The 25,700-nt window shown below is 40.8% G+C and overlaps 1 protein-coding gene across 1 annotated transcript in view; it reads left to right on the top strand.

Annotated features, from left to right (window-relative positions):
- Positions 1–1,058: 1,058 nt before the first annotated feature.
- The window catches only part of Kiaa1210 (KIAA1210 ortholog), a 76,696-nt gene continuing 52,054 nt past the window's right edge, over positions 1,059–25,700 (top strand). Inside the window, exons 1-2 of the mRNA XM_046420894.2 lie at positions 1,059–1,134; positions 25,002–25,117. Of these exons, the coding sequence (XP_046276850.1) occupies positions 1,087–1,134; positions 25,002–25,117 (164 nt within the window). The 5' untranslated portion in view covers positions 1,059–1,086. The remainder of the gene's footprint in view (positions 1,135–25,001; positions 25,118–25,700) is intronic.

The following is a 25,700-nucleotide window of genomic DNA, read 5'->3' as shown; positions in this document are numbered from 1 at the left end:
AAAGCCCTTGAGTGTCTTTCCCTGCCTGGATAAAAACTTGCACTCTTTCCTTAGGGCTTTTCCTTCAAATTATTCCTCACACTCGTTAGCCCCGCAGGGATATAGAAAGGCTGTGAAAGAGCATCTGGTATTTTGCACGAGGGATGCTGTGCTGAGTGGGAGTTGGAGGGAGAGGAAGAAGGGGCGTTAACAGTTTCTAACCATGTAAGGAGCAATCTCAGCCCTTTCTGGATCTAGTTTAGAAGACAGAGAGACCTTGAGAAGGAACTTTATCTAGTTACTTTTTGCATCCGCCTGACAAGGGTTTGCAGCACGTGGGAGATTGGAGGGCAAAGCTGCCCCCACACGGCAGTCGACAAGGGCATGCCAGTGAGCACAGTGCTTAACCGTCCAGCGGCTACATCAGAAGTACCACGTCCGGCTTTTATGGGTGCCTGAAGATTTTAGAGTAAGTGGTGGGTACAGCTGATCTTTTCCCACTAGACACCACAGAGCAGAGGGTGGTAGAGTGCCGGCTGGCACCTCAGAGCTCCTGTCCCCAGCGGGGCGCTTTTTTGCCTTGAGGGGTAGGGAGGAGCAACCTACCGGGTGGGCGCCTTCACTGCCCTAAGTGGCAGCGTCCAGCCAGGGTGCATCCGCCTTGCGGGCACCGTGAGCTCCCCGGAGAGCTCGTGCAGGTGTGCGAGCGTGGGAGTGTGGGAAAGTGCGGCGGTGGGGTCCCCTTTAGCTTGCCTTCAGAACTTTTGGAGTCACGGGCAGAGGCAGAAAAGGGCAGTCCCGGCGTCTGGACACCAGAAGGCTTCTATGACTTTCTGGCTTCCTTTCCTTCTCATCCCGACCCCTACCTGGCTTACGGGAGTCCCAGAGAAGGAGGGGTCGGCATGGAAAGGTAGGCATTTTCCCAAAGCAGTTGATTAAATTGTTGATTAAAACTTGCAAACACAAGGCGGAGATGCACCAAAGATATGGAAATACCTAGATGCTCCTGGAGGGTTTCTGTTGTGTGCATTGTGATTCCTGGCCTTGTGATGTAAAGTTACTTTTGTGTTCTTCCTGCAGCTTTGGTTTTGCCCGAATTAGTAAGAAATGGATCGAGAGTCTGAGACTGGAGAACTGCAAAAGGCCAGTGTCTATGTAAGTGATGGGCTAAGGAAAGAGACAAGAGACGGGGTGGGGGTGGGGGTGGGGTGGCGTAGTGGGTCTGGGGCAAAGGTATATGGTTATAACTTGCAAGTGTCAAAAAACATAGCCAACATTTACTTAAAGTACCCCACAAACCTGGATTTTAACAAAGCTAATTTCATTGACAAGTAACATCATTAAAATAACATTCTCAGTAATAATTCTATTAAATAATAAGTTCCAGTTATACTGAAACATAGCCTAGCACAAGTCAGCAGCCAAAATGGCTGAAAAGAAATTTCAAAAGAAGGGGGTGAGCTCAGTGGTAAAGCACTGGTTTAGCACATGTGAGGCACTGGGTTTGATCCTCAGCACCACATAAAAAATAAATAAATAAATAAACAAACAAATAAATAAATTATTGTGTCCATCTACAACTATAAATATTGTTTTAAAAAAGAAGGAGGTGCTGAGGACAAGAGGCAAAGAAAGAGAATTTGGATTCAAGATCATCACCTTAAATTTCTGAGATGTCTTAATTTTCTAAATGTATTCCAAGCTCTACTATGTGCAGTCTCTAGTTATTTGATGGAACATTGTCTTCAGGCAGTATTTCTCAGTATGTGTCCATAGAGCTGTTTTGGGATGTGGTGTATGCATAAATGTGTATATTTCAAACAGTGCCAACAATAAGATCACCAAAATAGATTTAGTTATATGGTTAATTAGTGAGTATGTAAGTGAATATGATTGTTTGCCATTTTCCCTGGTGAAGAGAACTCTCTTCTCTCTCAGCTATTAAAACCTGCAATCTCAGCCAGAAACGCAGTTTACCAATTACAGACCTCCAATAGTTGAGGGTTGCATGGGTTCACCTTGTCTTGCAGTTCTTTCTGTTCCCTCACAGAAAAAACTATGGATGGATAAGGACTGGCAGTCTCTGGCCTGCAGGTCCAAAGTGGAATTGCATGTTTTCTTCTATTCTCTTTCTTTCTTTTTTTTTTTTTTCTTTTTTAAACATGTGGTGCTGGGGATTGAACCCAGGGCTTTGTGCATGCCAGGTAAGCAACTGAACTGTATCCTCAGCCCTGCATGGGATTTTTAGTGGCACTTTATTTAAGGTGCTGGGGGTGGAGGGAAGTGGTTTGGGCATGGAGGTGTGGGATTGCTGTCCCTTTCTGCTTCTTTCTCAAGATCATTACCACAGTGTGCTCCCACTCTCCTGGTGGTGAGAAGACCTGAACTCTTGAAATTCTGCTGACCCCCATATAAAAATGTCCTGGCCAACTATTTAAAAAGCCTCTCTCTCCAAAGTTTTCACCTTGTTGTTGTGGTCTCAATCTATGGCCTTGGATGGATGCTGTGGAAATTACAGGGTTCTCTGTGTATAACTCACAGTACCAACAGATGACAGGATGATCCTGTATGCTTTTGGAGGGCAAGGATAATGATGGCCATTACAATGGAAAATTATAATGGAAGTGACATTATTACTCCCAAGTGCTCCCATAGCTAGCTTGATGCCTAGTCTTCTGGAAGGAACTTTTCCTTTACCCTCCTAGAGCCAAGCAAGCACAGCAACTGGCACAAACATTAGTTGAAGGGATGTTCATGATTGAACCAAGGTGCAGTTGAGGAACTTGCCTTCTTGAGGGATGGCCAGCCCAGGAAACAGCAGTTTGTAAGAGATGGAACAAGCAGGCCTAAGCTCAGTAGAAGAGGATGAAAGAAGGACAAGAGCAGATGGAACTATGGTCCTCTGGTTTTCCTGGCTTCCAGGGATAGTGGGAGAGGATACCTAGGAGGGAAATTGTGCTATTCAAACATTTACTGCTTCCTTTGAAAGTCTTAGGCACATTCCCACCATCCATCTGCCTAATACCTCCTGCACACATGGTTTCCTGGAATCATAGCTTGGCTGTATCAGCAGGGTTACACCCTTTCAAGGAACCCCAGTAGGCCTGGTAAGTGAAATCTGGTCAGTAACACAGGTTTAGTTCAGCCTCCTTTCCAGCTCACAACTGAATTCTAGATTTTGTGTATAGATATATATTTATTATATGATCTGGAGATGTTTGAAATGCTTGGCCACTGGTGGAAATGGGAATGTTTGAAGCCATCTAGATCTTTCTGGGCCTTGACTCTGCCAAGAGCCTCATTGACAATTGTTCTAATCTAATGGTTATAGTAGATAAAGCTTTTGCTCAAGATAACTAATTATTAAGTTTTGTTATTATCTTCATAGACATAAATGACAGTAGATAACAGGAGAATTATGAAGGGATCACTGAATATGCTTATTAAAGGAAAGGAGAAAATAGCTGTAGTCTTGGATTATGTTACAACATACAGCAGAAGTAGAGAGGAGATGAAGCAACAGCAAAAGGACTTTCTTTTTTACATTGTTTTACTGTTGCATTATAATTATACATAATAGTGGGATTTGTACATGTGAATGATAAAATTTGACTAATCTCATTTCCCAGTACCTTCCCTTTCCCATCTCTCCTTCCTCCCACTGATCTGTGTGCTCTAGTCTACTGATCTCCCTTCTATTATTATTATTATTATTTTAATTAATGTGTTATAATTATATATAAGTGAGATTCATTATGTATTTGTACGGATATCACATAATTTTGGTGTATTTTGTTCCCTAGTACTTTCCCATATCCTCCTTTCTTCCCTCCCTCTCAATCCTCTTCCTCTACTCCATTGGTCTCCCTTCTACTTTTGTAAGATCCCCTTTCTTTACCCCTTTTTTCCTCTCTCTCTAGCTTCCCCATATGAGTGAAAACATTTGATCCTTGACTCTTTTTTTTTGGATACCAGGGATTGAACTCAGGGGCACTCGACCACTGAGCCACATCTCCAGGCCTATTTTGTATATATTTAGAGACAGGGTTTCACTGAGTTGCTTTAGGGTCTTTCTTTTTTTTTAAAAAAATATTTTTTTAGATGTTGATGAACCTTTATTTTATTCATTTATTTATATGTGGTGCTGAGAATCAAATCCAGTGCCTCACACATGCTAGGCAAGCTCTCTACCACTGAGCCCCAGCCCCAGCCCAAGGGCCTTGCTTTTTGCCAAGGCTGGCTTTGAACTCGTGATCAACCTGCCTCAGCCTCCCAAGCCACTGGGATTACAATCATGCACCACTGTGCACAGCCTGACCCCTGACTTTTTTAAGTCTGACTCATTTCACTTGGCATGGTGTTCTTCAGTTCCATCCGTTTACCAGCAAATGATATAATTTCATTCTTCTTTATGGCTGAGTCAAACTCCATTTTGTTTATATATGCCATATTTTATTAATGCATTTATCTATTGTTGCATACCTATGCAGGTTCCATAACTTAGCTATTGTGAATTGTGTTGCTATAAATATTGGTATGCATATGCTGCTTGGTATGCTGACTTTAATTCTTTTGGATAAATACCAAGAAGTGGTAAAGCTGGGGCATATGATGGTTCCATACTTAGTCTTTTGAGGAACCTCTATACTGATTTCCATAGTGGTGTTACTAATTTACAGTTCCACTAACAGTGTGTAAATGTTCCTCTCCCACCCCTGCATCCTCACCAGCATTTGTTATTTGTATTTTTGATGATTACTATTCTAACTAGAGTAAGATGAGATCTCATTGTAGTTTTAATTTGCATTTCCCTGATTGTCAAACACGTTGAACATTTTTTCATATGTCACAAATATTGACTTGTATGAGCCTCAGTTGCCAGTATTCAGGGGAACGAGCATACTTTTTCTCTTTTTTCTCTCTTTAATTTTAGTACCAGGGATTGAATGAGCCACATCCCCAGTCCTTTTTATTCTTTATTTTGAGACAGGGTCTCTCTAAGTTGCTCAGGGTCTCATTAAGTAGCTGAGGCTGACTTTGAATTTGTAATCCTCCTGCCTGAGCCTCCCAAGTCACTTGGATTACAGATGTGTGCCACCAAACCCAGCTGCTGTGCATACATTCTTGGCCTTGGAATCCAGATGCTAGACCCTGCAGAATCCCTCCAGTGACTGACAGTCTTGGGGCTATCCCCCCATTCCATCTACAATGAATTCTGAATGTGAAGACTGGCTCATGCCTAGTTGCATTCAGGGAGCAAAGATGAACAGGATGTTTGGTTCTAGATGAGCTTACAGTGGGGGAAGGCAAATTTAGGCTCTCAGAAAGCACCAGAAACATGTAGCTGCAGTTTCTCAGCCTGCCAGCTCAAAACTCAACTTCTAGTGATTAAAAGTGTTTAATGTATTCATTAGAGATCCCTATAGCACTCTGATTTCTTGTTTCCTTTCTTTCTTTCCTGTTTTTTTTTTTTTTTGAAAATATTTTAGGTGTAGATGGACACAACACAATGCCTTTATTTTTATGTGGTGCTGAGGATCGAACCCGGTCCTGTCCTTGCTAGGCTGGTGCTTTACCACTGAGCCACAATCCCAGCCGTCTTTCCTGTTTTTTAAAAATTTCCATAGCTTTATATTTATTTATTTTTCAGTATTGGGGATACTGCAAACCTAGGGTCTTGTGCATACTAGGCAAGTACTCTACCACTGAGCTATAACCCCTATTTCCCCCTAATTTTGGAACCGCTGTTAACTCCAATTCCCTGACCAGAGGCCAAGTCTGGGTACTTCACTTTGCTAATCTACATTAACCCCATGGCATCTGCCCATCACACTTTCCATTCATGAGATCAATATGAGAATTGATGAAGTGACAGATACACACGGCAGGAGCAGAGGTGGGCACTGTCCCAGGCTGCCAGCCTTACCCTATGTGGGAGGTTGGGGGAAGGCTGACCCTTGGGCAATCTTTTGACTATTTACAAAATATTTGTCTATATAAAAATTCATTTAAGTGGAAATGGTTTTAAAAAGCTTTTGGAAATTTCTCTGAAGATATGCTTGACAGGTTTCATTTGATGTTAAGCAACATTTTAAGGAGGGTTCCATTTGTTGTAGGGAAGATTAATTTTCTTGTGAAAATCCTAAAAATGTGAAAAAGTATATTTTACCAGGAACCAAAATTTTAGCATATGGGAATGCAGTTCCTTTTAAAATTTTATTTATTTATTGGTAAATGAGTATTTGTACATATTTATGGTAAACAATGTGATATTTTGATGTATATATGCATTGTGAGATGACTAAATGAAATCAATTACCATGTAAATCACTTTGCATATTTAGTTTTTGTACACTGGTTTTATTTAAATCCTTTGAAAGTGCATTTTTGGTTGTGCTACCTTTAGCATTTGGGGAATTCTTTCATGGATTTCTCAAACAGCACAATCTTTTGTTGTTTGTTATTTTGGAAATTAGTAGCCAAAATATAGTAAGTGATGTGGTTGCTCTTGTCTTTTCTTATTTTATTTTCTACTTTAACATTCTCTTAGCTTTTTAAACAAATGCATTTCTTATGTTCCTTCACAATTTCATAGTTATGCATAGTTAACATATAGCAAATTTGAGGAACTAATTATAGAATACATTGTATCAATCCCTTCTTGACATCTTCACTCTAGCTCAGCTGTTTTATATGATTATACTCTTTCATGAAATCTTTAATAGCCATTAAAGCCACACATTCAGTACAAATTGCTATAACTGTATGATTCACTAGAAAAAGCAAGTGTCAGCTAATTGGCATGTTTTCAGAGGCCAAATTAAGTTAGTGAAAATACTTGCCATTTGATTAGTTCACATATATAGTAATTACTTCCCAGAGGTTCTCAGTTGAGAGTGGGTGAGAGGGTAGTTTTGCTCCCCAGAAGACATTGGGCAGTCTGGAGACAAGGTGTGCTGCTGACATCTAGTGGGTAAAGGCCAGGAGTGCTGCTAAATATATAACCGTACACAGGCACCCCCTCCCCTGCCAAAGAATTTTCTAGCTCATTAGTGCTGAGATTAAGAAATCCTGCCTTAAACTAATAACATTTTACCAAAGCAAAATTCTGAGGAGGACTAACTTAAGAGTGTTTGTAATAACACTGACCAATAGAAGTTTCTATGATGATGGAAATGATCTCTGCCTATGCTGAACGTTATAATATTCTTAGCCACATGTAGCTATTGAGCACTTGCACTAGTGTGACTGAGGAATTCAGTATAATTTTATTTAACGTAAATTAATTTAAATGGCCATATGTGACTAGTGGCTTCCGTATTGGACTCAACTTTAGAGGTATATAATCTAGTGGAGCATAGTTCTTGCTTTGTATACACACTACCACTTACTAGCTTTATGGTCTAAGTCTGTTACCCAATCTTCTTTCGTATCTTTTAAAATATTTTTAGTTGTCCATTGACATTTATTTATTTATTTATATGCAGTGGTGAGAATCGAACCCACTGCCTCACACGTGGTAGGCAAGTGCTCTACTGCTGAGCTACAATCTCAGCCCCATGTTACCCAATCTTCTGAGTTTCAGTTTCGTCATCTATAAAACACAAAGTAAATGGAACCTACTCTCTAGGATTGTACGTGTCAAATGAAATAATGCATGAGAAATAAAGAATGTAGCAGTGTCCAGCAGAGAAAACATCTCAGAGATGCTACCAGTTATTGCCAGAGAATTGTGGTGAGTATAGTAATTGTCATTGTATAAATGGTTCTTCTGAAGGTCATAAAAACAATATCTTCCTTGGGAGATTATTTAAAGGTCACTTCAGAGTCAGAGTACTATCTCCCAGCCTTTACATTATTTATTACTAGATGTCTGTCCCTGTGCCTTGTTGGACTTTGGTTTCCCCATCTGTAAAATGGGGATAATAAAAATGATAATCATGATAATGCCACTTCCTTAGTTTTCCATGTCACAGAGTCATTGGGATATGGAAGTTCTTTAAAAAGTCCACAGCCACTGGGCATGGTGGTACCCACCTGTAATTCCAGAGGCTGAGGCAGGAAGGTCATAGGTTCAAAGCCAGCCTTAGCAAGGCTCTAAGCAACTTATTGAGACAAAACTGCCTCAAGATAAAAACAATTAAAAAGGGTTGGGGAAGTGGCTCAGTGGTAAAGTGTTCCTAGGTTCAATCCCTGGTACCAAACAACCAACCAACAAACAAAACAAAACAAAACAACAACAATAAAACATCCACAGCCCTATGTTTAAGGTTTGTGATATGAGTTTGTACCTGGTATCCAAGGCTACCTTGCTTTGGTAGGTAGAATTGTCTTCAGTTTGGAATGAGAGTGCCTGAATTGGAGAGGTTGAACTGTAAAGCAGGAGGAAACCAGGAGGTCCTCACAAATGTCAGGCCCTGCTCATCAGTTACCCAGAAGTAGTGTAGCAGGAAGACCCAGGCACCACTTTAAGGATGCATTAAAACTTGGTATTTGGGCTGGGGATGTGGCTCAAGCGGTAGCGCGCTCGCCTGGCATGCGTGCGGCCCGGGTTCGATCCTCAGCACCACATACAAAGATGTTGTGTCCGCCGAAAACTAAAAAATAAATATTAAAATTCTCTCTCTCTCTCTCTCTCTCTCTCTCTCTCTCTCTCTCTCTCTTTAAAAAAAACTTGGTATTTTAGGGGCTGGAGTTGTGGCTTAGTGGTAGAGAGCTTGCTTAGCATGTGTGAGGCCCTGGGTTCGATTCTCAGCACCACATATAAATAAATGAATAAAATAAAGATCCATCAACATCTAAAAAAGATACTTTAAAATAAATAAATAAAACTTGGTATTTGGGGCCAGGTCCTTAAACCCAAGGAAGGCCAATCTTCTTATGGAGAAGGGAGAACAATAACAACAGCTAACATCTATATACCTTATGCCAAGAACTTCATATGAGTTACTTCACCAAACTTGATAGCAGGGCCCTTTTCTCTTTTGAGCCCTATTCTGAGCTCTTTTTAGCACATAATAGATACTCAATAAATAGTTATTATATAAATCAGCACTCATAGTTAGCCTCTGATAAAGGCACTACACTTAGCCCCACTTAATGATAAGAAAATTTAGGTTTTTGGATAGGCCAGTATTTTGCCCAAGATCATACACAAGAGTGATCAACAATAGATAGGATTCAAAGTTAGGTTTGGCCAACTCCATAGCCTAACAACTTTGCAACTATGTTATACTTTTCCCTTAGAAGGTCAGTCTGCCAGATTTCTCTTTCTATGCCAAAGACACATCTTCTAAGGAGCTGCTGGATCAGAGAAGTGAAAGCACTGCAGAAAAACATAGTCTTAATGTCATTCATTGTACCCACTCCCTCCATCTCCCAGACATATTCTATTGTGTTTATTTTATAGGTCAGGCAAATGAGGAATAAAGAGATTATATGGCTTATTCAAGGCCACCCAGCTTGTCAGAATCTGCATTAATCTGACATTATGGTCCTTATAAAATTCCAAGCCTGATAGATGGAGGAAGAGTTTCAACTACTGGGGCCAAGGCTCGATGGGAGGGAAAATAACACAGTTTTTCATATGTTAAACAATTTACTTGAATTTTTAAAAGTAGAAACAAAATATTTTCCTCATCTAATTTGAAAAGTTTGAACAATTTTTTTTGAAACAATTTAAACACTAAGTTATAACAATATAATTCAGTTATCTACTATAACATATAAGGGAGATATTCAAAATGAGGGCTAGAAATGAGAAAAGGGAAAGATACAGACATGGGAAAGTCTAGATATGGATAAGAAAAGATCAACAACAGAATAGGCATTGTATTTCAGAAAAATATTGTTACTACGGATTGATAATATCTTGTTGCATTTTTATATCAACAAAGTATTTATTTATTTCTTACCCTGTAAATTTTATGGACCAAATATCAGCCCATTTTATAAACTGAGGGTCATGATACTTTCTTGTCCTTGTTGCATCTAAATTTTCCTTTTCTAGAAACTCAACCATCCTGGGAAAATGCAGAGTAAAGGAAGCCAAAGGAAGATTCTTCTGAGACCCATAAGGGTTGGGGAAAAGGAAAGGATCCTGGGAGCCTAGGGACATCTGCATACCCATATTTTGAACCAGTGGACGAAGTGGGAAAGGCCTACTTTACTGAGCTTGCCATCAAGCATGTGGACAGATGTCTCTACATGATTTCACTGTTCATTTGTGATGGTTGGAGTGGTCTCCAGAAGAGGAGGAGGGAAATCCCCACTAAACCTCCATGCTGTATATTATTATTATTATTATTATTAGTGTTGGGTATTGAACCCAGGGCCTTGTGCCTGCAAAGCAAACACTCTACCAACTGAGCTGTATCCCCAGCCCCCATGCTATTTTTTTAAGGACATAGCTTTACTTTTATATGTGAGAAATATTTGTTTCTTCCATCCCTCTGGCTCTAGAAGCCAAATGCCATGACTGAAAGCCATTTAATGCATAAATGGCTTATTTTGCTTATTCATAATTGGAGGAAGGAGGAATTTCTCTGGGATGATAATTTTCTGATAGAGATGAACTCCCAATTTGAGAAGATATTTTAAAAATCTCTTTAGAAATGCAGGAAAGAATGAGTGGGATATTTGAATCAAATCTCCTGTAACTCTATATTTTTAAATAGAAAAAAAAACAATAGCTTAGGTTTCTAAACAGTCAGAAAGTAGGAGACTATTCTGAACATATTGACAGGCTTCTGAAGGCCCTGCTCTGAAGTCTGGTCCCCTCCTGGCCAACAATATAATTCAGTTATCTACTATAACATATAAGGGAGATATTCAAAATGAGGGCTAGACCTTATGGTGAGCCTCTGCAAAATATGGATTCTCTAGGATGAACTAGAATCCTGAGTGCCTGGGCTCAAAGGAACACTAGGCTCCAAGTCTAGACCACCCCCTTAGTTCTTAGGTGAGAAAACAGAGGCCAGCAAAGGGCCTTGATGTGCCCAAGGCTTCACAGCTGATTAATAACAGAGCTGGGGGTGGCACTCTCCAAAAATTGCTAGAGTCCTCATTGGAGGCTGACATTTTAGACATGTTTTAAAATATCTACCTTTGTGGCCACATTTCTCTATATCATTCAAATTGCTTTTCCTTCACCATTCTTGCCCTGCCTTTCAACTTTTATTATGGCTGCCCAATTCAGCAGTTCTGTTTTAGCCATGCCTAGTACCCAACATGCTTTGCAGCAGGATTTCCTTAAAGCATGATGTCTGGATCCCTTGCCTCAAAGTCATCTGGCAGCTTCTAGAAAGTACATTTTTTTCTATTTTATTTATTTATTTTTATGTGGTGCTAAGGATCAAACCCAGTGGCTTACACATGCTAGGCAAGCACTTTACCACTGAGTCACAACCCCAGCCCTGGATAGTACATGTTGCTGGGACCCACTCCAACTGAAAAATCAGAATCCCTGGAGGACAAGAAATCCATGTTTGTATTCCTGCTGTAATAGTAGTTTTGTTTTATTTTATTTTTTGGTTCTGGGGATTAAACCCAGGGGTACTTAACCACTGAGCAACATCCCCAGCCCCTTTTATTTTTTTATTTTGAGGCAGAATCTTGCTAAGTTGCTTAGGCCTTGCTAAGTTGCTAAGGCTGGCCTTGAACTTGTGATCCTCTTGCCTCAGCCTCCTGAGTTGCTGGGATTACAGGCGTGCATCACTATGCCCAGCTTGTAATAGTAGTTTGTAAAACCATGCTATTTGTAAAACTCTTCAATTATACCAGCACAGTGCTTCTTTATGTGCATTATCTCAATTATTCCTCATATGCTTGCTGTGTGCTTCCCTCTCACTCTCAAGTGGACAATAGAGCAGTGTCTAGTGGGCAGGGGCCAGCCACTTCCTATATTCATTTAAACACTCCTCCTAGGCACTGTGAGGACAATGGGGACACCACTCCCAATGTGGCTTTTTCTTTTCCTAGGCCCTTCCAACAAGGGATTGTTGTGCCTGATGTTTAGGGGGAACACAGCAGATTTTGGTTCTCTTGCTTCTCCTTGCCATTTATTTCTCTTTTCCCTTCAGGTAGTGTTGCCTAGTGGGAAGAGCTTTGGGCACACCATTTGTTTCTTAAAAGTGGTAGCCTTATTTCTTTCCCTGCCTATGAAAGAAGTGAGTTGTGTGAGTGAATGAGTATAAAAATGCTTAAAAGGCTGGGGATGTGGCTTAAGCGGTAAAGCGCTCGCCTGGCATGTGCGGGGCGCTAGGTTCATCCTCAGCACCACATACAAACAAAATAAAGATGTTGTGTCCACCGAAAAACTGAAAAATAAATATTAAAAATTTTCTCTCTCTCTCTCTCTCTCTCAAAAAAAAATACTTAAAGCACTGTCCCTTGGGGTTCTCTCTGCTTCTGCTCAGAAGGAGAGAACCAGGAATCTCCTTTGTGCCCTTGTCTTTTTGAGCCTTTCTCTCTTACCTTACCAACTGCCCTCTAGCCTGGCTCAGCTTTAGACCCTCTTTCAAGTGATCCTTTTTTTCTGTCCTTCTGGTGTCCTGTCTAGCCTCAAGCCCTGGGACATGCCATTTTTTACTCCATGACTATCTGGTGTCCCTTACTCTGAAGTCTCCTTCTCTGGTCTGTCAAATTGCTCCAGAAGCATCTGGCTTCTGCTTCAGGCCCTGGATCTAAGAGGTACAAGAATCAAGTGTGGGAGCAGACTTGACCCTGGGCAAAAGGAATGTGAATAAGAAAATGCCTTCTCTGTGCCTTGTTGCACCATGAATACCATTCTAGGCCAGAGTCCTCAGGCTCTTCTTGGTCATTCGGGTTTTATAGGTGTTATCTGTTCCCTTTGTCCCAATACCTACCTCACCTATGCTGACCCTCAGTGCTCCAGTGCAGATGGTCAATCCTGAAGTCTGCCTCCCCTCTTCATGGTTACTTTGGCCTGCTCCAAGGGATCTCTTTTAGTCCTTTCTGCCTTTAAATTGAGCCATCCACAAAGCACCCTCCAGCCCTCCTGTGGCTAGGGTACCTCCTATCTCTTGTTCTCCCATTTGCTGTTGCCCTTTTCTTTCTTTCTTTTTTTTTTTAGAGAGAGAGAGAGAGAGAGAGAGAGAGAGAGAGAGAGAGAGAGAGAGAATTTTTTTAATATTTATTTTTCAGGTTTTCGGTGGACACAACATCTTTATTTTATTTTTATGTGGTGCTGAGGATCAAACCCAGGGCCCCGCGCATGCCAGACGAGCGCATTACCACTTGAGCCACATCCCCAGCCCTTTGCCCTTTACTTTCATCATCTCTTATTCTTTGGCAGACCTCAGGATGGACCATTTGTATTGGGGTACTGAGGGTCAGCATAAGTGAGGTAGGTATGGGGACAAAGAGAACAGATAACACCTATAAACCCCGAATGACCAAGAAGAGCCTGAGGACTCTGGCCTAGAATGATGTTCATGGTGTAACAAGACACAGGGAAAGAACTTGTCTCATTTACATCCCTTTTTCCCAGGGAGAATAAGAACCCAGGCCTTCTGATTCCTACTCTTGATAATATTCGTTTGTTTTTTTTTAAGAGAGATAGAGGAGAAAGAGAGAGAGAAAGAGAGAGAGATAGAGAGTTTTAATATTTATTTTTTTAGTTTTCAGCAGACCCAACATCTTTGTTGGTATGTGGTGCTGAGGATCGAACCTGGGCCGCACGCATGCCAGGCGAGCGCGCTACCGCTTGAGCCACATCCCCAGCCCTTGATACTATTCTTATAGTTTTCATGTATATTCTTTTTCTTAATCATCAGGAAGTATGTTATTTTATGTAACACTTATAGGCTCTGAAGTCAAATTGCCTACATAGGTTGAAAGCCTACCTTGAACTTGAATATGCTATATACTTGCCATATGACCATTGGCAGTTACTTAGCCATTCAGCTTCCTCATCTACAGAATGAAAGAGAGTGAGAATAAGCAGTACACACCCCATTGGAATACTCTGAGGATTAAATGAGGTTATGTATGGGAAAATATTTTAAATAGTGTGTGCACATATTCATTGTCCGGTAAATGTTAACTATTTTGTTTTGTCATTGCCTCCATAGTACCTGGAACAGACCTGAACATATAGTAGATGTGTAGACATATTCTGGGTACTAAGTAGAGAGGTCCTGGGGATTAATATTCTGATTTTGTTGTCTGGTTCAAAGGGAATGAGTCTAGGGGTGGCTATTTTAGGCGAAGCAGGATGGGAGGACAATGCCTATGATTTTGGGCCAGAGAACCTTAGGAATCACTCTTCCAATATTCCAGGTAGGCATCTGGCAGCCCAAGTAAACAGCTTTCTAGGGGATTAAGGGCTAAGGAAATCTGTGGTCCTACAGGCTCACAGGTATCACCTTGACTGAAAATGTCCAGGGCTCTGATTCTTGAAAGCATTTTTATTTCTGTGGACGTGTACCCTTTGGGGACAACAGCATTACCCTTCTTTGCCCTTTCCTTCCCATTAAGATGAAGTTCATCTGGAGACTATTTGTTTTACTCCAGAATTGGCAGAACAAAGGCTATTTATCATAACCACTGGATGATGCCAAAATTGCTTCTCCCTGTCCCTGCCCTGTGGGTTGAAAGGTCTTAAGATGAAACCAGAAAGTTACAAGTCACCCTCACAAAGGGAATGGGTAGTTCAGCCAGGGAAAGGGGCACATTCATGAAGACTGATTTCTCATCCTGCTTTATCTCCCATGCCTTCACTGGCCTGGAAGTGACCTTCACTGTCTCCTCTCCTCAGTGTCTTTGGAATTCTGAGGACAGGAAATGTGTGTCAAGTCCAACAGAATCCAAGGAATTGTGTAAAATTCTCATCTTGCACTAGCACACTCTTCCCTGACTTCTGCTTTTGCTTTTTTCTTCTTTGGAGATTTTTCAACCCCTCCCCTAACTGATGTATTAATGACTGCTAAGAGCAGTGATTGGAGCTACCACCACAAATCATAAAATAGAGACCTCAGATATACTCTCCTTGCAATAGAGAACTGATGGAGAGTTTAGGGACAGAGCTCTTGGCACCCAACACACAATTCAAGCTATGAAATAAATTCTTAGGGCCCCTAAATTCTGACCCTTCATTTTTGCTCTTGTCTTCTCTTTCCTTCCTTCCTTCCTTTCCTTTTTTCTTGAGATGGGTTATCACTATGTTGCCTAGGCTGGCCTTGAACTCTTGGACTCATTGGCTCCTCTCGCCTCAGTCTTCTGAGTCGCTGGTACACCCAACTGTTCCTGGCCTAGTTCTTCTCTTGAGTTCCCCAGTATCCTCAGGCTTTCCTGACCCCCATTACTGCTACACCATTTTAGCCTGACAATCTGAGGGTGCCCCATGCCCCAGATCTATCTCCTTTGAGTTCCCTCATAAAAATATATGGCAAGGCTCTTTACTGTTAAAATAATCAGTATATCTCTGCAAAGATGTTGGGGGCTGATGATGACCTGGTGAGTTACACCACTTTCAGGTCCTGTAATAGGCCTGTGCACATTCTTTGGGGCAAGAGTGAATGGGCATTTCATATTTACCAGATTTCACTAAGTGAAGAGGGAGAAGAGTATAGTGGCCAGGTCACAGCCTTTTAAATCAGACAGAACTGGATTTTAGTCCTAGCCTTATTACTTATTATTTACTTACAATTTGCATGACATACTTTGTGTGTGTGTGTGTGTGTGTGTGTGTGTGTGTGTGTGGTGCTGGGAATTAGATCCAGGGCTTTGCACATGCTAGGCAAAACCACAAAACTATATCCCCAACTCTAATTGTAAAATATTAATTACCCTGATTAAAGGCAAGAATAGAGTCTTTTAAAATTTATTTTTATTTCTATTTTTTTTTTAAATTTAAGAACAGAGCCTTTAATCATAGGGTATGATTAAAAGGTATTAAAGGTATTAAAAGACAGACTCCATGTCAATTAAGCTTGAGGCCACTAGAGGGATGTCAGAAAGAACCTTTAGGCCACACTATTTGCATTTCAGTGCCCCTCTCAGGATCTAAGGTGTTAGAGGTGGCATAAGATGTGTCTTCCTGAGCTTCTACAGGGTTACTGGGGGACTGGACAGGGGAGGTGTAATGAGGAGGAAGGGAAAGCAGAGCTGGAGGAGAAGCTAAGACCATTCAAGCAGAAGTGTTGGGGGTCAGGGAGAAAAGGCACAAAGAAGGAAGAAAAGGAGGAGCAGAAGGAGGAAGAAATGGAGGAAAAGGTGCTACTGATGTGGTGGTTGCAGCTGCTTCTCTGGGATGAGGACTTTGAGCTGTTTTTCTTTTGTTTCCAGAGAATGTCTCTTTTTAAATACCCATTTGCTTGCACTATATAGAGGTCTAACTTTATTCTTAAAATTTTTTAGTTGTATATGGACACAATATCTTTGTTTATTCATTTTTATGTGGTGCAGAGGATCGAACTCAGTGCCTCACACATAGTAGGCGAGCCTACCACTGAGCTACAACCCCAGCCCCTATAGATGGGAGCTTACCTCCTGAAATAAGACTATTTCCCTGAACTGATCTATTCTCAGGACTAAGAGACTGATTCAATAAGATATGAGATTCTGTGCTCCAATTTGCTGTTTTCTGCTTATTACAATCTATGTTTCTTCTGCCTTTGCCAACTTGTTATAAAATTCCTAACTCAAACATCTCCATAGCTATGGATCCTACTTTAACATGTGAAAGTTTCTGAAAATAAAGTTTCAATGGAAAGGACTATGGGAGACCAGAATATGAGTCATCAAATATGAAGGCTTTTTTGTGAATTTTTAAAAATAAGCAGAGCCAGGAGTGGTGATGAATTCCTGTAATCCCAGCAGCCCTGAGAAGCTGAGGCAGTAGGATCAAAGCCAGGTTCAGCAACTTAGTGAGTCCCTAAGCAACTCAGTGAGAATCTATCTCTAAATACAATACAAAAAAGGGCTGGGGATGTGGCTCAGTGATTGAGCACCCCTGGGTTCAATTCCTAGTACCAAAATAAACACACAAAAGGCAGATCAGGAAAGTTCTCTGCCCTTCTTCTACTTGCCTAAAAGCAGGACTTAGATTTACAAAGAGAAATGGTATCCCATCTCTCCTTCAACCAGGGGAACATAGGTTAATCACTGAAGACAGCCTTAGATCCTCATCAACTTGAGATGAGACCAGATGAATTTATTGTAACAAGCTTTGCTAACTTTTATCTGCCATTTGTTTGACCCACCCCACCTAAAGTTACTGCCCTAGAGACTCATACTCCTTGAGGGCACTCACAACTGCTTTTAGGGACATAATCAAACAGAAACTGAAAGCTAACTACTTGGCCTTGAGCCTACTGAGAGGGCTGCTGTTCTTGGTCTCTGCTGAGAAAATGCCAATCAAGCCTACTCCCTCACAAAGCCTTGATTTTTGCATGGAAATAGTTGTATCTTGAATGGAACTTGATATGAAAACCCTACCCAACCAAATGAACTCTGCAAAACAGTGGGGTGACTGTTCACAATGGAGCCATTCTGGTTATTGGTGGGTTCCTGGAGTGGAACTTCTAGAGCTCATTGTGTGCTCTGAAGAACAGCTCTCCTTGTTATAGTGTCCGAGGGCTACATTTCAAGGTCTGGCTGAACCTCTGGTGCCCTCCTGCCAACCTCATGCAAGGAAAAGAGGAAAGAGGTGTGATCATAGACTCCTCTCTACTAGAGGTTAGCTGAGTCAACAATTAGTGGTTATATAAGCCCTCTTTTGTGTATTTTCATTCCAGGAGGATCCCAGATTCCTTAATAAATTGGTGTCCAGGCATCAGACCCTTCCTGTAGAGCTAGCTGAGCAGTTTCAAGGAAAAAGATAATTGCCTCCACTTATTATCAACTCCAGGGCTCTTCATCTGCTGCTTGGCAGATGCACCCCTTGTTGAAGGCATGGAGTATAATCATAGTTTGAAATGGATTTAAGACATTCTTTTGAGGGCAGGAAAATCTATCTCAGACAAGGTGAGCCTTTTCAGGGCTTTTCACATGTTCTAACGTATTGGCAGGGTCTCATCTGTCCAGCTGACAACTCACCTAAAAGTATAGCAACATAGATTCTTCATAAAGAAGTGTTTGTAGTGGCTCAGGAGGCTGAGGCAGGAGGATCCCTAATTCAAAGCCAGCCTAAGAAATTTAGAAAATCCCTAAGCATTTTAGAGGGACCCTGTTTCAACATAAAAATGGGAAGCTGGGAGGTGGCTCCTTGGTTAAGTGTCCCTAGGTTCAATCCTTGGTACCCTGCATCAAAAAAGAATTTTGTAATAGGGTAAAAATGACCCATCATGGAGTACGCAGTTCCATATTGCAGCTTACATAACTCCAAAGCTACCCCACTTTTGGCTTCTTTCTTAATTACAGCTGGGACTTGTAGGACTCTTAGTTTTCTCTTGCTGTATAACAAGTGATAAAGGATTTAGTTTCTTGCAATAACACAAATTTATTATCTCAGCTTCCACCAGTCAAGAGTGTAGGTGTGATTTAACTGGGTCCTCTGCTCAGGGTCTCATCAGACTGCAGTCAGTGTGTCAGCCAGGGCTGAAGTCTTATCTGAGGTTCAAGGTCATCTTCCAAACTAGTTATTGGCAGAATTCCTTCTTTTCAAAATTAGACTGGAGAATCAAGGTCCTTGGTTTCTTGGTGGCAGTTCAACTGAGGGTTACTCTCAGCTACTAGTGGCTGCCTGCCAGGTGGCTCTCCACAACCTGACAGTTTGTCCCTTCAAGGCCAACAAGACAGCATGTGCTTCAGGGTTAAATCTCTTTGACCCATAGATCCCTTTTAAAGGGCTCACTTGATTAGGTTAGGTCCACCCACATTCATGCCTACTGGGGGTGAAAATCTTGGAGGCTAACCTAAAATTCCATATACCACCAACTGTATGAAAATCATATCATTCTATTAGATTGTTTTTAAAAAAAACACAAGGACAGCTGCTTTCTATTAGTACTCTCCATTCTAGGAAGGCAGTAGAGTTGTCAAGCAGAGTCTTCTGAATCCTTTAACCTAAACCAGGATATGGTTAAACAATTTCAATAACCTTGGAAGACTTGGAAGACAGGCCTGTTTCCCTACCCCCCCCCCCTTTTTAAAAAACTTCTAGAGCTCTTGTCCAGTTCTCAAGTGAGACAGCTAAAAAGGAAAGAGCAACTTTGGAACCTGAGCATTTGGGGTTGGCCTAGAGAAGCATTTTTTTTTATTATTTGCAGATGGACACAAGGCATTTATTTGGTGATTTATTTTTATGTAGTGCTGAGGGTTGAACCCAGTGCCTTACACATGCTAGGTAAGAGCTCCACCACTGAGCCACAACCCCAGCCCTAGAGAAGCATTATTTTAAAAATATTTTTTTAGTTATTAATGGGCCTTTATTTATTTATTTTTTTTTTCTTTTTAAATTTTTTATTGTGGGTTGTTCAAAACATTACAAATTTCTTGACATATCATATTCCACACTTTGATTCAAGTGGGTTATGAACTCCCACCTTCACCCCATACACAGATTGCAGAATCACAGGGCCTTTATTTTTAAAATTTATTTATTTATATGCAGTGCTGAGGATTGAACCCAGTGCTTCACACATGCTAGGCAAGCGCTCTACCACTGAGCCACAACCTCAGGCCAAGAAGCAGTTTAATTGTGACTTGATATGCAATTTATATCTCTGCTGGGACAGCCTTCCTGATGATCATTATTACATGACTGCTTATGCTCCTTGGAAGTGGCTCTGAAGGTCTCTCATCATGTACTGCAGGAAGAAAAAAACTTGTATATCTTCTTTCCTTACTTGTCTAACCAGCTTTTTCATAGGATTTCATGCAAAGAAGCCTTTTACTTAAAGTGTGTCCCCATATGTTCAAATAAGGGGATCACTTTTTCCCCTGCTTCCTATTTGCTACACTAATACTCCTCCCTACTTGTTCCTGTATCGTCCTTTCACTAATACATGCAATGAGCACTTTCTATGTGCTTAGTATCATGCTAGGTACTGGTGATACTCAGATAAGCAAAATGTGGTCCCTGTCCTCAAGGTGACATCAGTTATGGCAAAAGTATGGGCAAAGGAGGAAAGCCTGGAGCAGCCAGTCAGAATGACAATTATCAAGAATACGAGTAATAATAAATGTTGTCAAGGATGTGGGGAAAGGGGGAACTCATACATTGCTGGTGGGACTGCAAATTGGTGCAACCAATCTGGAAAGCAGTATGGAGATTCCTCAGAAAACTTGGAATTGAACCATCATTCGACCCAGCTATCTCACTGCTTGGTTTATACCTGAAGGACTTAAAATCAGCAGTCTACAGTAACACACCCACATCCATGTTTATAGCAGTTCAATTTACAATAGCTAAGCTATGGAACCAACCTAGGTACTCTTCAGCAGATGACTGGATAGAGAAAATGTGGATATATACACAATGGAATATTACTCAGCCTTAAAGAAGAATGAAATTATGGCATTTGCCAGTAAATGGATGGAACTGGAGACTATCATGCTAAGTGAAATAAGCCAATCCCAAAAGAACAAAAGCTGAATGTTCTCCCTGACACAATAAGGGAGGCTAGGGAGGGGAAGTGTAGAAGTTCATTGGATTGACAAAGGGGAATGAAGGGAACGGAGGGGATGGGAATTCGAAAGACAGTAGAGAATCAGACATAACCTTCCTATGTTCATATGTGAATACATGACCAGTATAACTCCATGTCATATTCAACCACAAGAATAGGATCTTAATTAGGATAAGTTATACTCTGGTATGTATAATATGTCAAAATACACTCTACTGTCATGTATATCTAAAAAGAACGAAAAGATTACACACAAAAAAAAAAGAAAAAAGAAAAAAAAAACCCTCATAAGACAAGAAGCATAGTATCAACAATAAAAGAACCTACAAGAAAGGAAAAAAAAAGCCTGGAGCAGAAGTGGCAACATTTGATCCGGGTCTTAAAGAATGTGTACGACTACAAGGATGTTGGATTAAAAGGATGGTGTTCCAGGCTAAGTGGACAGCCTGTACAGACCACAGAGAAAGAAGAACGTGCTATGTTTACGAATGACTGATGATTCTGTTTTTGGGTGACCAGACCATGACAATGTGAGAGAGGGTGGGCTGCTGGGAGACTGGAGGGCTTCAGGGAACACCAGATTATAGCGGGCCTAAAGTTTTTGCTGGATATCATAAATAAAAATATAGATGAGTCAGGCCCAAGGCTATAATTAATAAGTACTGGTATAATTAAGGAGCAATTTTGTTTTAAATTCATGTTAGCCACAATGAGAATCATAAGAGAAATACAGGCCTTTATGAGGAAGTACTTGGGAAGTGTGTTAGCTTTGTGTTACTGTTACAATATACAGGAGAAAGATCAACTTAAGGGAGGAAAGATTTATTTTGGCTCACAGTTTCAGAGGTTTCAGTCTGTGGTCATTTGGTCTGGTTACTTTTAGGCCTGTGTTGAGGTAGCACATCATGGTTGAAGCATGTACTAGAGGAAAGCTGCTGAGTTCATGGTGAATAGGAAGCAAAGAAAATTCGCTTTTATAACAAAGCACTTTTCCATCAAACCCACTGAGCTATGAATCCATCAATGGATCAGTCTACGATGAGATCAGAGCCCGAATGATACAATCACCTTCCAAAGACTCTACTGCTGGACATTACTGCATTGGGGATCAAACCTTAAGCAATATGACTTTGGAGGACTGTCTAGTTCCAAACCATGTCAGGAAGCAAGGTTCTATTTAGTAAGGTCAGCCTGAGAACAAAAAGAAAGAACTTCTATCAGGGATGGTGGCTGTTAAGTAGGAAGAGAAACCCCTTTCTCTTCTGTGAGTGTCCTGGCCTAGTCCAACTGAATGAAGATCCACATCCAGGGTTCATATGGCTGGGACTCCTGGGAATATTCTCTACACATCAAGGATAAGAAGGACCCAAGAATGTTCTGCACAGGCAAATCACCCAGGGAGGGGTGAGGCCCACCTGGCTGGAGAAGAGGGCAGGTCCTGCTAAATTGAGAACAAGGGAGTTTCTCCACCAGAATGAGTCCTTCTCTGTCTCTACTAGCATGCCTCTATTTCTATTGCTGACTACAGAAGCAGCTCTTAGATTATTTCCCTTTCTTTTATTGAATTTATGCACTCATCCAACAAATATTTATAGAGTCTGCTATTCCCTTCACATTGTATGTCAAATCCTCCAGTAAATCCTGTGACTTCCATTCTAGGTGATGGAAGAATCAGTGGTGAATGGAATAGACAAAACTCCTGACTTCATGGTGTGTATATTCTAGTAACATAAACAGATGAGAAACTAGCAAATAAGTTATTAATACGGGATATAATTAGGCTGGGGTTGTGGTTCAAGTGGTAGAATGCTCACCTAGCATGTGTGAGGCACTGGGTTCGATCCTCAGCACCATATAAAAATAAAATAAAGATATTGTATCCACCTAAAACTAAAAAAATAAATATTTAAAAAATATGGGATATAATTTCAGGTAGAGAGAAGTGCTGTGAAGATATTGATAAAGGTCAATGGGATGGAGAAATGGGGGTGCTCTAACAAGGATGATGATGGAAGTGCTCACCAAGGGGAGTAATACTGAATGTGTGAATGCTACATACAACTGTCTTGGGAAAGAGCCCTCCAGGCAAGGGAGCAGCTAATGTAAAGATCTTGAGATTTATAACTCAAACAACAAATTAAAAAAATAGATCCTGAGATTGAAAGAGTCTTGGTATATTGGAGCCCAGGGACAAGGTAGGAGAGTAGCATGCTTGGTGGGTCAGTGGGGAAATGGACATAGAGCCAGATCACATAAGACCCATGGTAAGAGGCTGGGATTTTACTCTGAGCTTAATGACAAGTCACTGACTGGGAGAGGACGAGTTTGAGTAAGGGGTTCATGCAAATGATGTGGTAGCTTAGTATGAAAAGAAGGATTTAAAATACATCATTAGCGATATTACCAAAAGTTCTCTATAGGTTTAATGCAATGCCAATCAAAATCCCAACGGCATTTCTTGTAGAAATAGAGAAAGCAATCATGAAATTCATATGGAAAAACAAAAGACCCAGAATAGCAAAAACAATGCTAAGCAGGAAGTGTGAATCAGGCGGTATAGCGATACCAGACTTCAAACTATACTACAGAGCAATAGTAACAAAAACAGCATGGTACTGGTACCAAAACAGGCGGGTGGACCAATGGTACAGAATAGAGGACACAGAAACCAATCCACAAAACTACAACTATCTTATATTTGATAAAGGGGCTAAAAGCATGCAATGGAGGAAGGATAGCATCTTCAACAAATGGTGCTGGGAAAACTGGAAATCCACATGCAACAAAATGAAACTGAATCCCTTTCTCTCGCCATGCACAAAAGTGAATTCAAAATGGATCAAGGAGCTTGATATCAAATCAGAGACACGCCGTCTGATAGAAGAAAAAGTTGGCTACGATCTACATACTGTGGGGTCGGGCTCCAAATTCCTCAATAGGACACCCATAGCACAAAAGTTAATAACTAGAATCAACAAATGGGACTTACTCAAACTAAAAAGTTTTTTCTCAGCAAAAGATACAATAAGAGAGGTAAATAGAAAGCCTACATCCTGGGAACAAATCTTTACTCCTCACACTTCAGATAGAGCCCTAATATCCAGAGTATACAAAGAACTCAAAAAATTAGACAATAAGAGAACAAACAACCCAATCAACAAATGGGCCAAGGACCTGAACAGACACTTCTCAGAGGAGGACATACAATCAATCAACAAGTACATGAAAAAATGCTCACCATCTCTAGCAGTCAGAGAAATGCAAATCAAAACCACCCTAAGATACCATCTAACTCCAGTAAGATTGGCAGCCATTATGAAGTCAAACAACAACAAGTGCTGGCGAGGATGTGGGGAAAAGGGTACACTTGTACATTGCTGGTGGGATTGCAAATTGGTGCAGCCAATTTGGAAAGCAGTATGGAGATTTCTTGGAAAGCTGGGAATGGAGCCACCATTTGACCCAGCTATTCCCCTTCTCGGTCTATTCCCTAAAGACCTAAAAAGAGCATGCTACAGGGACACTGCTACATCGATGTTCATAGCAGCACAATTTACAATAGCTAGACTGTGGAACCAATCTAGATGCCCTTCTATGGATGAATGGATAAAAAAAATGTGGCATTTATACACAATGGAGTATTACTCTGCATTAAAAAATGACAAAATCATAGAATTTACAGGGAAATGGATGGCATTAGAGCAGATTATGCTAAGTGAAGCTAGCCAATCCCTAAAAAACAAATGCCAAATGTCTTCTTTGATATAAGGAGAGTAACTAAGAACAGAGTAGGGTCTAAGAGCATGAGAAGAAGATTAACATTAAACAGGGATGAGAGGTGGGAGGGAAAGGGAGAGAGAAGGGAAAATGCATGGAAATGGAAGGAGACCCTCAGAGTTATACAAAAGTACATACAAGAGGAAGTGAGGGGAAGGGGAAAAATAATATAAGGGGGACAAACGAATGTCAGTAGAGGGAGCAGAGAGAGAAGAGGGGGGGAGGGGAGGGGAGGGGAGGGGAGGGGGGATAGTAGAGGATAGGAAAGGCAGCAGAATACAACAGACACTAGTATGGCAATATGTAAATCAATGGATGTGTAACTGATGTGATTCTGCAATCTGTATATGGGGTAAAAATGGGAGCTCATAACCCACTTGAATCAAATTGTGAAATATGATATATCAAGAACTATGTAATGTTTTGAACAGCCAACAATAAAAAATTAAAAAAAATAAAATAAAATACATCATTAATGTAGAAATAACATTTTGGTTATATTGGGCTAAATAAAATATATTATTAAATGTGATCCCACCTGATTATTATTAACATTACTTTTAAAAATGTGGTCACTAGAAAATTTAAAATTACATATATGGCTTGTAATTATGCTAATGTTGACATTGTTGTTTAATGTGACTGGTCTAGGAAATGATTGTAAATGACAGAGAAGGCCAAGGACAGAGCCTTGATGATACAACATTTCAAAGTCAGGGAGAGACTCAAGATTCAGAAAAGGAGACTGAGAAGGAACAATCAATAAGGTAAGCAGAAAATTGGGGGAGTGTGATGTTCCAAAAGGCAAGTGATAAAATTATTCAAAAAAGGAGGAGTGCCCAAAAGAAAAGTCAGAAGCTCCCAGAAGGTGAGGCAACTGCTGAATTTAATAAGAGCAGTTTTAGTGGTGGGTTTTGGAAGCAGTTGGCTTTGGAAGCCTGGTTGGATGGAGAGTTATCAAGAGCATAGAAAGTAAGGACCTAATACAGTGAGTATGGATAACTCTTTTGTTGAGTTTTGCTTTAAAAAGAAGCAGACAGCTGTTGTGGTAATAGGAAGAGAGATTGAAATCACAGGGAGGTTGGTGTGTTTTGTTGGGGGAGAGACAGTTCCACATGTCCCAGCTGAGGGGATGATGGTGGTGTTATCCTTAGGGCCTTTAGGATTTGGTTGGGGAAATAAGGCAAGCATGCCAGAAAGAATTTCAGACCATCTAAACTCTAGGGTTAGATTGAATGGTTCTCTTAGTGCTCTAGGGGTTTGGATGCTGTCACAGTGCCCTCTTTGTTTTGCCTTTTGTCTTCCAGAGTTTTCTCTTTAATGGTTATTTTCTTTTCTTCTAACACCAAA

Source organism: Marmota monax, unplaced genomic scaffold (genome assembly GCF_021218885.2).
Source record: "Marmota monax isolate L192 unplaced genomic scaffold, Marmota_monax_Labrador192_F-V1.1 WCK01_AAM20220418_F8-fsc00155, whole genome shotgun sequence".
NCBI lineage: Eukaryota > Metazoa > Chordata > Mammalia > Rodentia > Sciuridae > Marmota > Marmota monax.
This window is presented reverse-complemented; position numbering and strand designations above follow the sequence as displayed.